Source organism: Charadrius vociferus, unplaced genomic scaffold, assembly GCF_000708025.1.
Source record: "Charadrius vociferus isolate BGI_N301 unplaced genomic scaffold, ASM70802v2 scaffold529, whole genome shotgun sequence".
Lineage (NCBI taxonomy): Eukaryota > Metazoa > Chordata > Aves > Charadriiformes > Charadriidae > Charadrius > Charadrius vociferus.
The window spans coordinates 3073519-3088713 of NW_009650172.1; the positions used below are offsets into that span (position 1 = coordinate 3073519).

Sequence of the window (15195 nt, forward strand, 5' to 3'; positions counted from 1 at the left end):
CACTTGTGTTCCCCAGATAGCATCAACTGTACAGTGCTGCTGTCATCCAGCTTCCCCCGTCCCTTCTAAGCACAGGGAGATGTCTTCCTTTGGAAAGTCCTTCATTCTGGTCTAGAAGAGAAGGGGTTTTTTAAAAGTTTATTTCAAATGCAGCAGTGCTAAAATGTGATTTGTAATCACCGTCTGTTTATGAAAATGGTGAGTAAATGCACGCCAAGGTTTGTATGGTATCTTATTCAGTGCAGGATACTTTGTTGGATTCTTAATTTGCAGTCTAAAACTATGCAATGAAATTGCTTTTATGGCCTAGGCTTTTTCCTTTGTCTTTCTTCCCAGCTACTGCTTGATATTCTGCTTCTAGTTCTTTTTCTCCTTGAGCAAAACAATATACCGTTCCATTGTCTGTCTCTTGATTTAGACAAGGGATGGATTTGTCATGGGGCATTTAATAAATAAAAGTGGTTAACATCTGAGTTCTGCTTCTCTGCTAAGAAGCCAGCAGCAGCTGCAAAAGATTGCCCGTGGCACCATGAATGAGTGGCTACTGATTTGGAGAGAAGCGTGCTGTTCGCTGAATCATCCATATCGCTCTTCACAGTGCCTGGAAAGTCTTCATTTCCAAGAGCCTTCCTCTTGGATGCGGTCTGACAGGACTGCAGCCTAAGGCAGCACAGCTAAAGAGTAAGATGTGTTTTTTCCAGCGAGAAGCTTTGTAAGACATCAGTATTATAAGCAGAGAAATAAATAAAATTACAGACAATCGGGTTGATTGAGGAGAGAAGAGAGGTCATTTGTCTGACAGAACAAGCATATCTCTCCAGCAAGGCTTTCCATTCCTTAGCCAAAAGCTTGTTTTCTTTCTTTTGATTAGGTTGATCTGTAAGAGTGCGAACAACTCATTGGTTTTCTTAACATCTTTTTTTTTTTTTGAGGTATACTTTGCGGGTTAGAAGTACAAAGTGTTCATACACGGAGAAGTACAAAGTGGGCATGGCTGGTCCCCACCTTAGAGCAGTCGATATTTCCCTTTAAGCAGACCCAGTGTTCTGTTGTACACACGGGTGAAGCCACACAGTGAATGGCCAAATAATCTATAATCCAAACGCACGCTAATTACTGTAAAAGGTCAAGAGTAGGTGATCAACCTGAGCTGATTTAGTGACTTGGTTTCCAAGGAGCCATGGCTGGAAGACAGCGGGTTGACAGGATGAACCCAAACGCGTTTCCTGTGGTGCTTGTTGGGGCTGAGCAGTCAGAGCCTGTGTCCTCCGGTTTTTTGCAAAGCATCCTTCAGTGTTTAAATGACATAAAGGCTACACAGGGCAAGGGCACGTATGTTGTCAATGCTGCTGGCTTGAGAAGCACCTTTTATTGCGTGTCTACTGTTGCTTCAAGCCACAATATTTTATCTGTCTTCTGCTACCTCCCAAAATCCCCAGCTCCTACTACAAACTGACTTTTGCTATACATGTTTACTTAAGATCCCAACTGTTATTTATAAATGATGAACCTTGATGTTGGTACACAGTTGGGAGAGCAGCAGGCTTTTTCTTTCTCTCAGCAACGTTATCTGTTGTGCATCATTCCGGGAAGCGTAGCTCAGCTGAAGTAGAAGAAAGGGGAAGATGCAGGCGGGACCCTTCAGCGCCCTTTCCTGGTAGGAGCCACTGGTCGGGTGTCTTCGCTCATCAGTTTTGTTTCTCCAGAGTTCTGAAAGAACTTCAGGAATAAAAACATCGGGAGGCAAATGCCTTCTGTTTAAAAGTGGAGACGACCAGATAGGCTGAGCCACCCTGCTGATTGCCCAAAGCGTAATTCGGGGTCCTTGGCTTTTATATGCCTCCCTGTGCTCCATTTTACCTTCACACATCCTAATCTCTTTGGCTGTTTTTGGCATTACTCAACATTTCCCCAAACAACATTCCTGTCTTCTTCCAGGCATGGAAGAAGCATCTGCTGCTCTTTCTGCGAGCCTGACATCTCCTGAAATACCGCTCCCCAGATCCCCAGGGGTCTTGTTTAGGGATGTATTTTTGCTCATCGGCCCCGTATCACGGCAATACCCTGCGTTCCTCTCCTCTCTTCACCCTGAAGCAAATACTCAAGAGCATCTGTTGAATGGCAGCCGCGAGATACAGTCAAATCCCAACAGAGAGCACCCTACTCCTGCTCAGGCAATTGTCCCGCTGATCAGACCTTTGCTGTCATGCTATCTCTGTAGGCACATGTGTTCGGTGTAGCAACGTCCAGCGTGATTTAGCGTCTTTCCTCCAGATCAATCCAATTTCACGTCACATGCTTAGCTGCATCTGTCATTTTACCTTTTCAAGTGTACGGCTGCCTCTGCTCCGAGACGTTCAGCCTCACCGAGACGGATGGAGGTTTGCAGTTCCTCCTCTCCGAGACAGTTCCTGGCTGACACTACCTCAGACATGAACTGTTATGGCACCGCAGGTCGGAGTTTGGCCCCTGCATTTATTCCCATGAGGAAGCCTCTGTCTAGTCATGTAGACCCACAGAGCATCCTTCTTAAAGCCAAGTATCGATCATTTCAGCAGAAAAAACAACGTGGTTAGATAAAAGCAATGGAAAAGCAGTCTGTGCGAATGTTTCTGTGACCCCATAACCTGGTATCATCATTAAAGCCGATCAATTTACTTTGGTATCAGAGGTACAGTCGTGGGCCCAGCATTTCTTTCCTGCCCTTCCCGTTTTCCCAGATATGCCCATACAGAGTTAACTGAGTATTTTTCTACAATAAATATTCCCATAACATGGCGAAAATATGGTTTTCATCAATCATTTTATAGCTGCTTCAAAGCTGTCACACCAGTATACATGCTTACAGCAGCTCGGGGGAAAAAAATGCAGACAAACCACAAATAAAACAAGAATTTGAATAGAAAACCTGAATTTTCTATCACCAGGAATGGTCAGATTATTTTTCTGTGTGTCTTGTACAGTGGCAAGTGCACAGTCTCCAATGAATAAATAATTGCAGCATCCAGGAAAGGAGATTATTGCTCCTGTGAAGCTATTGACAAAGGAGAGCACAGCGAGCCCTTCAATCCTGTTTCCTGACACACAGACCTGCATTTGCCTATGGAGCACAGCAAACCTGAGGGACAGGTCTCGTAAAGAAGAGCCTTATAATTGCAGTAGAAGCCCAGAAACAGCAACGCTTTGATTGCAGGAACATGTCTGGGCTGAACCTTGTCATTTCACAGGCCAGATGCATTGGAGAGAACTCCACTGGGTAATCACAGAAGTGAGGATGGCCTTCTGCGTCCTGCCTTCCAGCCGTAACCGTGCTGTAATATAGTTGCTTTTGCAGTGTAATTGCTTTCTCTGCAGGGCTTCTTCCTATTGATTCTGCTTGTGTGGATTTAAATTGTTTGCGGGTTGGAACTAGACTCGAGTTGGTCTGCATCTCCACTTCTCTGTGCGCGGCAGCTCATGTGACAGTGCTCTCTAAGAGACTTTAATGATGTCTAGATAGCATCACTCCCTGGCCTGCGCGTACGTATTTGATTTGAGGAGAGAGGCTGGATCAGATAAGTTCAGAACATCAATAAATACGTGTATTTTGTTTGGTGACACTTGTTCAATTTGAATCTTTTTCCCAGGAAGCAGCTTGTGTTGTGTCATTTTTTCAGCGTGCTGTGTAAATGCTCTGCATCTGCAACTGTCGAGGATGGTGCCATCCCATAGCAGTGCCATCTGCTCGTTCACAAAGTGCTTTTTGCGTAGATGAAAAATGTGGGGTGTTACTCATAATTAGGCAAATCACATGCTGTGATCTGTGATAGATTTGATTTCTGTTGCTGGCTACCTTGCATATGTCTATGTGTCCATAAGTATTGTCTACATACCAGCATATGGATGCGGATGAATCAGAGACTCATGAATTCTTTTTCCCAATCCAGACAGATGGAAATGTTTTCCCTTCTTCTTATTAGCAGCAGCTGAATTTCAGTCACACCAGGGGCCTCTGCTAGGATCTCGCCTGTGTTTCGTGCTGTACATGCATACGTAAGTTGGCATGGCCATTTATAATCTAATACAAGAAGTAAGCGATCCATGACATGCAGCAAAGTTATAATTTCAAAGCAATGTTCAGAGATAGCCATGTTATTAGCCTTCTCGGGGAAAAAGATCTGGATATACAAATTGGCATTCTGCAGTGTGGTAACAAAATGCCTGAAAGGTGCTGTGAGCGTTGCAGAACCCAAGTTTCTCTGCTGAATCAGACTTTTGGAAAATGTTACTGTGCCTTTCTTAGTATTCACCGTATGTACTCTTTAATGTGCGTTCACCTCATCAACTGAGTGAGATCCTAACTGTTTCTGGTTGTACTATGGTCCGAGTAATGCTGATAGTAAGAGAAAGTAAGTCAAATTACTAGTTCTGTATGATTTTAATATTGTCATCAAATGCCTTTTATAGATAGTGAGGTATGATTTAGCAGCTGGTTTAAAAGATGTTTAAGGGAGGCAGTAGGCATACCAGAAAGGCCATAAAAATGAAAGCACACGAAGAGAGGTCTGCACACTTGTCTGGAGTAAAAGTTACAAGCAGTGGAGTAGCTATATACTTGGATGATTGAGAATATTTTAAACCTTAGCGGAGCTCTCTTCTTTTCTCTCCCTCTCTGCTGTGGTCCTGTGCCTGTCTACAGTATGTGCACTTCAGCGAGAGATATTTCACTGCTGTAGTCTGACCATAACTAGGATAGCCCGAGGCAGAAGATAGGCTATATCTTCGCACAAATCCATAGTCCCGCTGCTACACCACCTCCTATAGCTGAGGATCAGATCGGTGTGAGCTGCCACTGAGCAGCTACTGCCGTTTGGTATTGCTGCGGAAGAATTCAAGTAAATTGAAATGGTTAGTGAATACTTGCTTAATTTTTACTGGAAGTGGTGATCAGTGTGCTGAGAACTTAGGACCGCTGTTCTCCTGTTTAAGAGCATTACAGTTTCTCAAGTCCTGCTTGGTTTGAATGAGGGAGAGCCATTCCCCAGTGGTGCAAAGTTAATCATGGGCGCACATTTGATCGACTCTGGTAAAACACCTTTGGGTGAGCTCTGCAGTGAAGCGCTTAAAGCATTTTCAGAATTATTTCATCATTTTACAAGTTGTGCTGTTCTCTTCAATTCAGATGTTGTCTAAGGGTGTCTTGCAGAGGATTCCTAGTGCTGAGCACGCTTAATGCATCACATTTTTTCCGAAGCCAGTAATGCTCACTTCAGTCCTACCAATACAAAAAGTGTTGTGAGTGTGCAGCAGCCCGCAGACGTTACAAATCCAGATTTCCCACCCCCATGGATACTGAGTAGAACTCCAACATGTATGGTTGTATTTTATTTTCGTGTGTGTGTCTATTGGTTTCATCATGTCATTTGTAGTTTTCCTCATATTATAAATCAATGGAGTAAAAAAGAAAAAAGAATGGGAAAGAAGTGGAGGCAGATGTAATGTCTTGGAGATTTTTTCGGTGTTGTTTTTAATGTCATCAGATATGGTATAATTTAATTTTCAGAAGAATCTCGGCTGCAAAGCAGCTGATTAGGCATCTTGAAGAAGCACTGTGTTCATGAGATTACTGCATATGTTCTTCTAAAGAGAGAAACCCCTACACTGCCAGAAATAAATCACTCTGAAGGAGAACCCAGTCATTTAGATCTCACATCACAGACCTGCCTCCTTTGCGCTTTAAAAGAGATGTGATTGTTTTAATGTAGCTGTGGGAAATTTATCTTTTGTTTCTATTGATATTAAAATGAACTTCAAGAAACACCATAGAAGAGGGGGGTTGGGGGTATTGGACATAGAACAACATGTGCGCTATCTGTGCCATTAAAATGTGTCAAATTGGGTGGGACCACAGTATTTTCTGAGCTTCGCGGTACTGTAAAACATATATTTCTGCAAACATGACTGTACCTTGTTTGCACAAAAGAAGGGACTTGAATTTGTAAGGTGTAAGCATTTGAATACTTAATAAAGTGTCAGAAGTTGGAACACAGCACATTACATCACCCCATGGTACTACATTTATGTCTTTTGAGTGCCAGTTGCAGGTCAGGGATATATGAGCTCCGTTACTGGTCCAGGTTACAGGACCTGGGTGCAGTACACTTGTGAAAAGAGTTTATTTCTTGAAAGAAGAGGATGAAGCTGACATTTTTTTATCTCTGCACTGGACTTACTGCCTCCTCCTAAAAGCGATCATCTTTAGACACAAACATAGCACATACTGGGGCATTTTGTGGCATTTGTTTTAATCTGTTTGTTACCAATTCCGTTCACGGTTTGCTTTCATTCTGCTATGAAAAGCTTACACTGTCAAATCAGAAGTTTTACTGAAAAAGGGATTTATTTACATGAACATTATGTTGAACTGTTTGAAGGACAAAATCAAGATCAAAATAGACACAGTGATTAAATGACAAAAAGTACATTCAAATCATATTAAGGGATGTTTTCAATCTAGCACCTAGGGATTTAGCTACATGACTTAAATTTTTGAGCCAGGAGGCTTCTGGGCAAAATCTTGTTCTCGCTATGAGGAGCTGGATCAGAAACAGGAGGAAGAGCTCTTGGGTTTACTTTTGAAATAGAAAGAGTAATCGTTGGCTTGCAAGTCTGCCCTGAAGTCTGGATTTTCTGTTGACATAGGTGAAGTCCAGGCTGCTCTTCCCAGCAGCATCTGAGGGCAGGGTTCACTAGATACTCCCAAGTTTGTCTTCTTCACAGCCAAAGGAGGATGCTGTCCAGTGTTTTGGATGCTGTTTGGTTTCAGGGAGGTGCACAATGTCTGCACAATGTTCTGGTGAGGTTTGCTGTGATTCACAGCAGTGCCAGTTGCTTGATCTCTGCCTCATCTGTTACCAATTCTGAAGTTTTTTTACTCCATTGTTTCCTCCCAACTCTCTGTTTTATGGGGGCAGCTCTGAGCTTTTCCAGCGTCAGACACTCCTCAAAGGAGTTTCCGCTCTCAAGGCAGGAGTGGGGGAAAGAAATACACACTCAGGGGCAGGTCTATTTTTTTTGCCTGTGTGCCTGTAGCGTGTTTGGGAGATCTTTGTGGATCGGAAACTCTGCGTTTAGTGTCAGGCAGTGAGGGTATTACTGGTGCTTCCCTTTGAATGATGAGCAAGTCGTACAGGAACATGCAAAACTGGGTCAGGCATACTAATTTAAGCACATCTGTGTCCACCGACCAAAAATGACAAGAGTAAGGGTTAAAAAGTCACCTTTCCCAGTAGGTGTCAGGACATGCGTGACAACTCCAAAAATGAGCTCTCACGTAGTGCTGTGTGCGGGGCAGCGTGTGCTGCTGGGTCTGATTACATTGGGAGGTACGGCAGAGGTGATGCTTTTGTGACTTTTCATTAGCAAAGTTTGCCATTCTGGGTGAAGGGCGTCTTGTGCCCTGAAATGACTGCTTTGTGTCTCGTTAACGGGCAATGAACAGACAAAACTGTGACGCGTGGCCTCGTGCAGCTCCGAGTTGTCCCTACTGATGGAAAATGCAACACCAGAGGGTGAGCATCTCTGCTGGTTTTGCTATTATTGCATTTAGCTGCTGGTATAGAAGGACTGATTGGACTTCAGGAAAGGAGTATGTTTGTTATAACCCACATGAATACTTCCCCTCTATCCGCAGCTCCTTAAAACAGCACTCAAGGGAACAGGCGAGTGAATGTGCTGCTTGTGGCTGTGAGGCTTTTGCTCTCATAGTGGGCTGGCTGCTTGATATAAAGAAAACGAGCTTTTGCCCTCTGACGGTCCAGATGTGTGTATAGGGCAGTGTTTGCTTTCTGTAATGTCAGCGGGAGGTACAGTTGAGCAGGAAAATGAAGTGGCTTCTCCATAGACTGCTCCTTGCCAACCTGCATTATGCTTTAATATTTTAATTTTTCCCTTTACTTCGTCAAGCCTGCAGGAAATTCACCGTTTCCATTATTTCCACGGGTTCCACTTGTGCTTACTGTGTGAAGTCTTTGAATCCACAGGATCAGATCAAAGCTACTCCTTTTGACCATCCAGATTGCAAACACGCTGGCTGTGATGCATTATTTTCAAATTGCCTGTTAAAATTTAAAAGGATTTCCAAATATTTTTAATAATTCGCTAAAACAGTCTTAGGACATCTGTTAAAGTATTGAATTTCCTTAAAGACAGCACTAGTTGGGGGTGCTTCAGCTGCAAATTAAGGTTGTCAGTCAAAGTGCTTTTTCTGTTTTAGTTTCTGATCTAGGAGGTTTTAGCATCTCTTCCAAAGTCAGCCACAGACAGAGATCTAGTGAGCTGTTGGGGCTTGTTTTGCCATGTGTTTAACCTAGCAAGCAATCAGTCGATACCTTTTGCGAAGTCTTAAATGTTTTGCTGGATACCTCACTGCTTAGTGAAGAAACAAGCTATACTGTTTTGACATGATTTTGCACTTTTCACGTTCTTTATGCTGCAGCATGTGTCCAACGTTTTAATATATTGGGTAGCTGTGGCAACTTCCTTTGTGTGTCTACAAACATTTGCACTGTTGTTAAGCCATTGGGTTTGCTAATGAGGGGCTGGAGTAAGAGGCAGAATGATGTATTTACTCTGTAGGATTTCCTGCAGAGGTGAATGGTAGATTCATGGTGGGCTGGAAGTAGATAACCAGCCCAAGGAGTCCTCAGAAGATGGCAGCCTCACCTGCCCCCAGAAATGGAGCTGCAGCCCAGCGCAGGGTGGGATCCTCCATCGGTGTCCTGCGAGAAAAGTGCTTGAAATAAATCAGAAGCAAACAGGACAACATGCAGAAAGGAAAAACATGCATCTTACTCCCATTGATGTCTCTACCTCAGTTTCTTCAGCCAAATGATCAAAGGAACCACTGGAAAGAAACAATAACATAAAATACTGTTGGAAAGGAGGTGACCACTGATTTAATTTGCAGAGTTGCGCAGGAAGTTAAAGTTTGTAGTTCAGTGCAGTGCAATGGGATGGCTAAGATGGACATGAACTGGGACTGTGCTGACACAACACAGTTCATAGAGGGTTAAAGGCGTAAGAGCCGAGTCTGGGCATAAGGAGCAAGTCAGTGGCAGCACATGGGCTGGGTGCAGCATCTGCTGTTGTGGAGAGGGGTGCAGGGAAACCTTGTTGTCGTGTTTGTGATGAGAGGGAAAAGAACAAATGGCAGGGAAGGAGATTTCTCAGTACATCAGATAGCATGCAGGCAGTGAAATAAGTTGGGTTATTGTGTGATTGACGATATCGGATGTATTTTATCTTAAATGTATTTTTCTGAAGAGTTGAGTGGAACCTTTTGGAGAGAAAAAGGTAGACAAAGAGAAAAAGATTATTTTCCCTACTTTTCTGAACCTAAAATAATACTAATCCAGTTTTCCATTCACTTCCATTTTCTTTGCATCAATCCCAAGAGTAAGATATATTTATTTCTTTCACAGTATTTATCTGCAAAGATTCGGAACTGGATTGTTGCATGTTATACTTCAAAAATGTGGTGTCTCATACTCACAGTGTTATAATTAGTCAGACGTGCTTATTTATTGCACACTGATATTCTAACTCTAGGTCTATCAAGTGTTATGACAGTTTATGAGAATATTACTTCACTGCATAATTATTTTTAATTGTGGTGCTGATGCCACATTGACCTAGATTTCCACTTCCTCATGTGCATCAGAATACTTAATTTTGTGTCATGATAAGATGAAAGTGTAAGAAAAGTGAGAGGTTTTGTCTTTTCAGTTATAATTTCTAACTGTTTTGTGAATTTTTTAATGCTTTAATTATATTTTTTTTCTGTGTGATGGAAGGAAGCTGGTATCATCACCAACCTCGCAACAGAGGAAACATTTTTAGATGTTCAGTGTGTAAAAGATGTCAGTGTTGTTACCTTTGTAAAGAGAAGATGACAGACAGAAAACCTGCGGAATTTTCAGCAAAAGGGAGTAATTTTTTCAGCTCTTTTTCATTTGTTAATGGAAGAAGAATTATGGAAATGAGAGCGGGCATTGCATTAAGTGCTTGAAATGTTCCCTCCCTGCAGACCAATAAAAACATAACTCTTCCATTAGGGAAATTTCGTTTTTTGAAGGCTGCATGAATCTGAGCTCTGAATCAGTGAATGGGATGACTGTGCTGGGGTAAGCGTTCCAAGGTCTGATTGTGTATTTTAAGTCTTTCGTAGGTGGATACCAGCTCTTAGCTTGTCTTGTAAGGCTTCTTCGGAGCAACTTTTCCTGTGAGTCTTTTTATATGAACCACTTGGCTTATCTTGTAGTGCTTCTGTAGTGCAGTCTCCTGGTACGCAGATCAGTAACAGAGCTTTAAAGCCACGGGGACTGAATGATTTTTCCTACCTGAATTTGGACTAGAAGGTTTCCTGGCCTTCTCAAAGCACTCCATCCACTTGCATAACTCCATAAACAATAGTCAAATACTGCAAGTCAAAAATGTGACCTTTCTGCACTTCATATGGCGGGGTTATAGTCTCATCTATAACTATAGGTAATGCAGATTGTAGCTATCTGCCTTGAAAAATATCCTTCATCTCTCAGTGTGAGATGGAAACGTAGCAGTAAACTGCTGTCGCTGGGGGTGTTCAAATTAGGTCCCTGATCATGGCTGTGGAGAATTAATACCAGAGCAAGTGGGTATTCAAGTGAAGCCATCTTTTTTTCTGTGCTGTTAACATAAAATAGTAATCAACATTAACTTCTAAGTTCTAGAAGATCACAAATAAAAATTAATAAAAAAGAGCAAAATCATTCCCAGTCATTACCACTGCTCCTTACTTCTAGCTTATTAATCATATTTCAGTTTCATACACTATATTACTTAAGCTGTCAAACACATCACAGAGGTATATAAGGATGATTTGTCCTCGTTTAGTGTATGAGGAGGCAGAGGCACCAAAAGTTTCTGAAACTTGTCCAAGGTCTGGAAATGATTAAGCGTAATTCTTTCTTTTCATTATTTTTGTTTAGTTGTAAATAATCTGAATGTAGCTGTGATGATCTAGTTATAATTGATCAAATAATCCCCCCTTCCCCCTTTTTTGCTGAAGGGCTGATCCCATGGGTGGATGCAGCATGAATAGTTAAGGCAACAAATGTAGTTATTGTGAATATTTGGTCACATGTGGAGCTGGTTTTGGTTTGGTTTTTTGAGGTTTGTTTTCTGCAAACACTGCTAGGAATCGTTCACCCATCACTAGAAGTGTTTCTTGAAGCTCCGGTCCATCACAGGACTCCCATAAGGGCATTCCCGTGCTCCTGTTCTGTTTTATATGCAGACAACCTCATCCTTCTGCCATGATCCAGAAAAACAGCATCAATGCAAATATTAGTTATGTTTCTTGTAAATTCAGGAGGCAAGGAGAACACGCCTGACCTACACGATCCTCCATCCCCATCCTGATTATTTATTCCTAATGGAAAGATTTTGAAACTCTGGAAAGCAACTTTGGTGTACAAAGCACATGGACATAAAATTTTTAACTCTTTGCTGATTTTCTTGCTATTTCATCCTCTCTCCCGATCCTCTGGCTTAGTCAGTTAATTTAATCATCTGCCTGCTTTAGACATTATGAAGAGATACTGGCAGTGAATTTCCACCTCGCACATTAGATTTTTGGCTGATTTAAGTTGGGGTCACCCTGTGCTAGTGCTGTAGGTGGCTAATAGCCCTGGAGAAGCCAACTGTGTGGACTGGGGCTGCCTGTGGAAAACATGAGTTCCCAGGTGTCTTGGATACGTTTGCACACAGAAGGAGCCAGATGGTTTTCTCTGTGGGTTTTCTTTGGCTTCGCTCTGCGGGAGAAATACCTGAGATGGATGCTGCCAGGTAGCTGTGTGGCTCCCGTGTGTTAACAGCTGCTCTAGCTCTTCTCTCAGAGGTATATTTAAATTAAAAAAAAAAAAAAAGTAAAGAAAAATGGGCAGAAATCTGTGTGGTCAACTGGGGACTGGGGAAGGCTTCATGTCTTGTGTACATCCAGACATGATGGGATGAGTCTGGTCCCAAGCTGGCATCCCAAACTGGACCGTGGTGGAGGTATGTACCAGATGGTTCATAAGTGCTTTGAGATTAAAAGCACTTTCTACATGTTAATAAGGTTTTCTTGTTCACAGCCGTTGGGCACGGCTCGCTCCTGTGCCGATGTGGTAGGCAGACACAGTCACCCATTGGGAGTCATCTGAAGCTGGGTGTAATATTGCGGATCTGACTCTGAAGAGCACCACTGCAGTCAGCCGCTCTCCCAAAACACTGTAACCTTTGGGAAGCATAGGTCAGGTCCCGTATCACCTGCACAGTTTAAAATACCAGGTTGGTGGGCTTATACTGGCAACAAAGCTAACGATCCCTAAAACAAGGCTAGTTGCTGGGGCATTATCTGCGCCAGAGGTGAGCACTATGCTTTTACCCTGGCCAATAAAAATTACTGCAGGGTAGCCTGCACCTCCACCACACGCCCAACCTCGGGGCCGTTATCAGTCTCCCGGCAGCGTTAGGCAAAGCTCCAGGCGTCTCAAGCAGGCCGGTCTTGGGAAGCCGTCCCCATCTCACGTGCTTTGCTCTCATGGTCTCGTTCCAGGGCAACCCACTGTACTTCCAGTCTGCCAGAAATGTGACAGTGAACATCCTCAATGAGAAGACTAAAGTCCTTAGTCGCCTTGTAACAGGTAAGGAGGGGGGAAGGCTGCGTGGAAGAATTAAGGAGGGATGAAGGCGGGTGTGTTGTGGGATGCTGCGTTGGCTTTAGGCGGCACGCAGAAGGAGAGTCCGGTTGTCTTGTGAAGTACAAATGAAAACTTCACTCCACTTTGTAGAAACAAAGCTAGAGACATGAAAGTCGCGCTGGAGAGGCAGCTGGCTGGTGCTTTCTGATAACGAAGCAGACCATCGTTTTCATTTGAAAGCCGATCCAGAGAGAGAAACTCTAGTTGTATGACTTCAGGGTCAAGAAGAACATATGCAGGCTGACATTTCTGTTGTAACAGGCACAGGCTTTTCCTGAGACACTTCTAACTTGCCCGAGATCTCGGGAACTCTGCTGATTAACTGTGGCTGGGTTGGGACGCTTCGCAGATTAGAGCTCTCTGTGCCCTTCTGCTGATGAAGAACACTCTCGTGCTCCAAAGAATTAGTGGGTTTGATGGGGAAATGGGTGTTTCATAAATCCCCAGTGCACAGCAGCCTCTGAATGAATGCATGTGTAATTTGGGTTGAAAGAGCCTAATGCGTTATATATGCTAATATATTTTATATATATATGATATAGGATAGATATTTATTTATTGAGATTTATCGAGGGACCGGGAGAAGTATTGCTGTGTGGCAGAGCCAGTAATCCATAAACATGTTGTTTCTACGTGAGATCGGGTTGTTTGGTTTGCTTATATAACATCTTGGCCTCTAGTCACAGTATTAAATAATTAAATATGCAGCTTCAGTAAGCAATGATTTAAGCAGCACGCATGAAAATTGCCTGGAGGAAGGAAATAAATTCAACCCCAAGCTCCCTGAATCTCACATTCAGAATGAACGTGTTTAGTTTGTCGGTTCTCCATATATTTTCAAGAGGGTATTTGGTTCACTTAAGCACCTTCATTTCATGAGAGCTTGGGAGGACGCAGTCAGCGGTGTCTCCCGGTGTGATCTTCTGGTTATTGAGCTCATTTCTGCGTTCGGCAGCAGCTTTGGTTTCAGAGCGGAGCGGCGACGTGGTCCCATGTAGTGCGTGCTGCAGTGATGAGTAGGGAAGCAGCTAATCAGAAAGATACAAGTCAAACTTTAAGCTCAAAAGTGCTGGATTTTCTCAGAATGGCTGCAAGATTTTTAAGTGTTTCCAGGGATCTTGGCATAGCCTGACTTTTCCATAGTGCGAACCACACACGCAATTCTCTGTGTGCCCTGATGCCAGTACAGATGACCTGTGCAGGCAAACCCTGGGCATAGGTGAAGTTTGAACCTGCCTGTAAGAAAATACTGGCTTTCAGGTCTCATTTCTCTTGTTTGAGATATGAGACTAGTCAGGAAGATGGACAGAAATAATGCAAAGTCCCATCGCCTGCCATGTGCGGTAGCATATTCCGGAGAGGCTGTGGCTTGGACTGGTTGCACAGGGCTGATAGATGCTGATTTATCCGAAGTTTAGCCTAGGTCGTGTAACCGAGGGGTCTGCTCTTGGCAGCCTTCGAGCCCCAGACCTGCACTGAATTGCCATTCAGGCAGCTGATGTTTATCAGGCTCCACAACAAAACGCATCACCAGAGGCTGTGATGCGGCACCAGGTGCACAGCAGCCTGCAGGAGAGGCAGCAGAATTGAAATTAGAGCTATGAAGGAAAGTTTTACTCATCTAAAAACTTCCTGAACCGTGGGAGAGCCTGCCATTCATCTTGGCCTGCACAAGGGTGAAGTGGTCTAAAAGAAAACAATTGCTCCAGTGGTGATGTTTGGCGCTTTTTTTTTTTTTTTTTAATCGGACTATGCATGACACTGATAGCATTTTAATCCAAGTATATTTAATAGGCAGAAAACCAGGAATCTTTTACACCACAGCATCAGTCCAAGCAAAATGTACTCGGGAATTCCTGATGCACCAATACTCACACAGCATGGCTGGGTATAGGCATTGCTACGTCACGTGTGGGTCCATCTTTTTGTAAGAATTTCCCAGCTCTCCCAAGTTTAACGGTGATTTTAGGACACGCACAAGCATTGCCAAAAACATAAGTAGAAATAGTTGAGAGGTTATTATCTCGGTGGAAAGCAGTGCCCTTTTCTAATGAGAGGTCACCCTCCGGAAAGCACCGACCTCCCAGTTTGATGTGTCAGCTGCAGGTTGTATCTGCAGAGCTATTAGGACAATCTCAGCAGATGGGTTTATTAAATGTATGAAGCTACTATGTGATTTTCTTATACTTTTCACTAAAAGGTTGTGCTAAATCTCTTCTTCCCTCTAGGTCCCCAAGCGGTGGAAGCACACAGCCAAAAATTTGAGGTGAAAACCCTCTCTGGAAAATTGCTGTTTTCTGCAGATGACAACGAAGTGGTGGTTGGAGCGGAGAGGTTGAGAGTTTTAGGTAAAGGATTTTTCACTAAATCGCTGTTTTAATATGCGCCTCTTCAAATTTTAGAATCGTTTTGCCTGACTTTCCTTCATGCTTGC

General features: G+C 43.2%; 1 protein-coding gene across 1 annotated transcript in view; it reads left to right on the plus strand.

The window, feature by feature from the left end:
* SGCD (sarcoglycan, delta (35kDa dystrophin-associated glycoprotein)) overlaps positions 1-15195 on the plus strand; it is a 179509-nt gene that overhangs the window by 148576 nt on the left and 15738 nt on the right. The window contains exons 4-5 of the mRNA XM_009892618.1: positions 12617-12704; positions 14990-15109. Coding sequence (XP_009890920.1) covers positions 12617-12704; positions 14990-15109 — 208 coding nt within the window. The remainder of the gene's footprint in view (positions 1-12616; positions 12705-14989; positions 15110-15195) is intronic.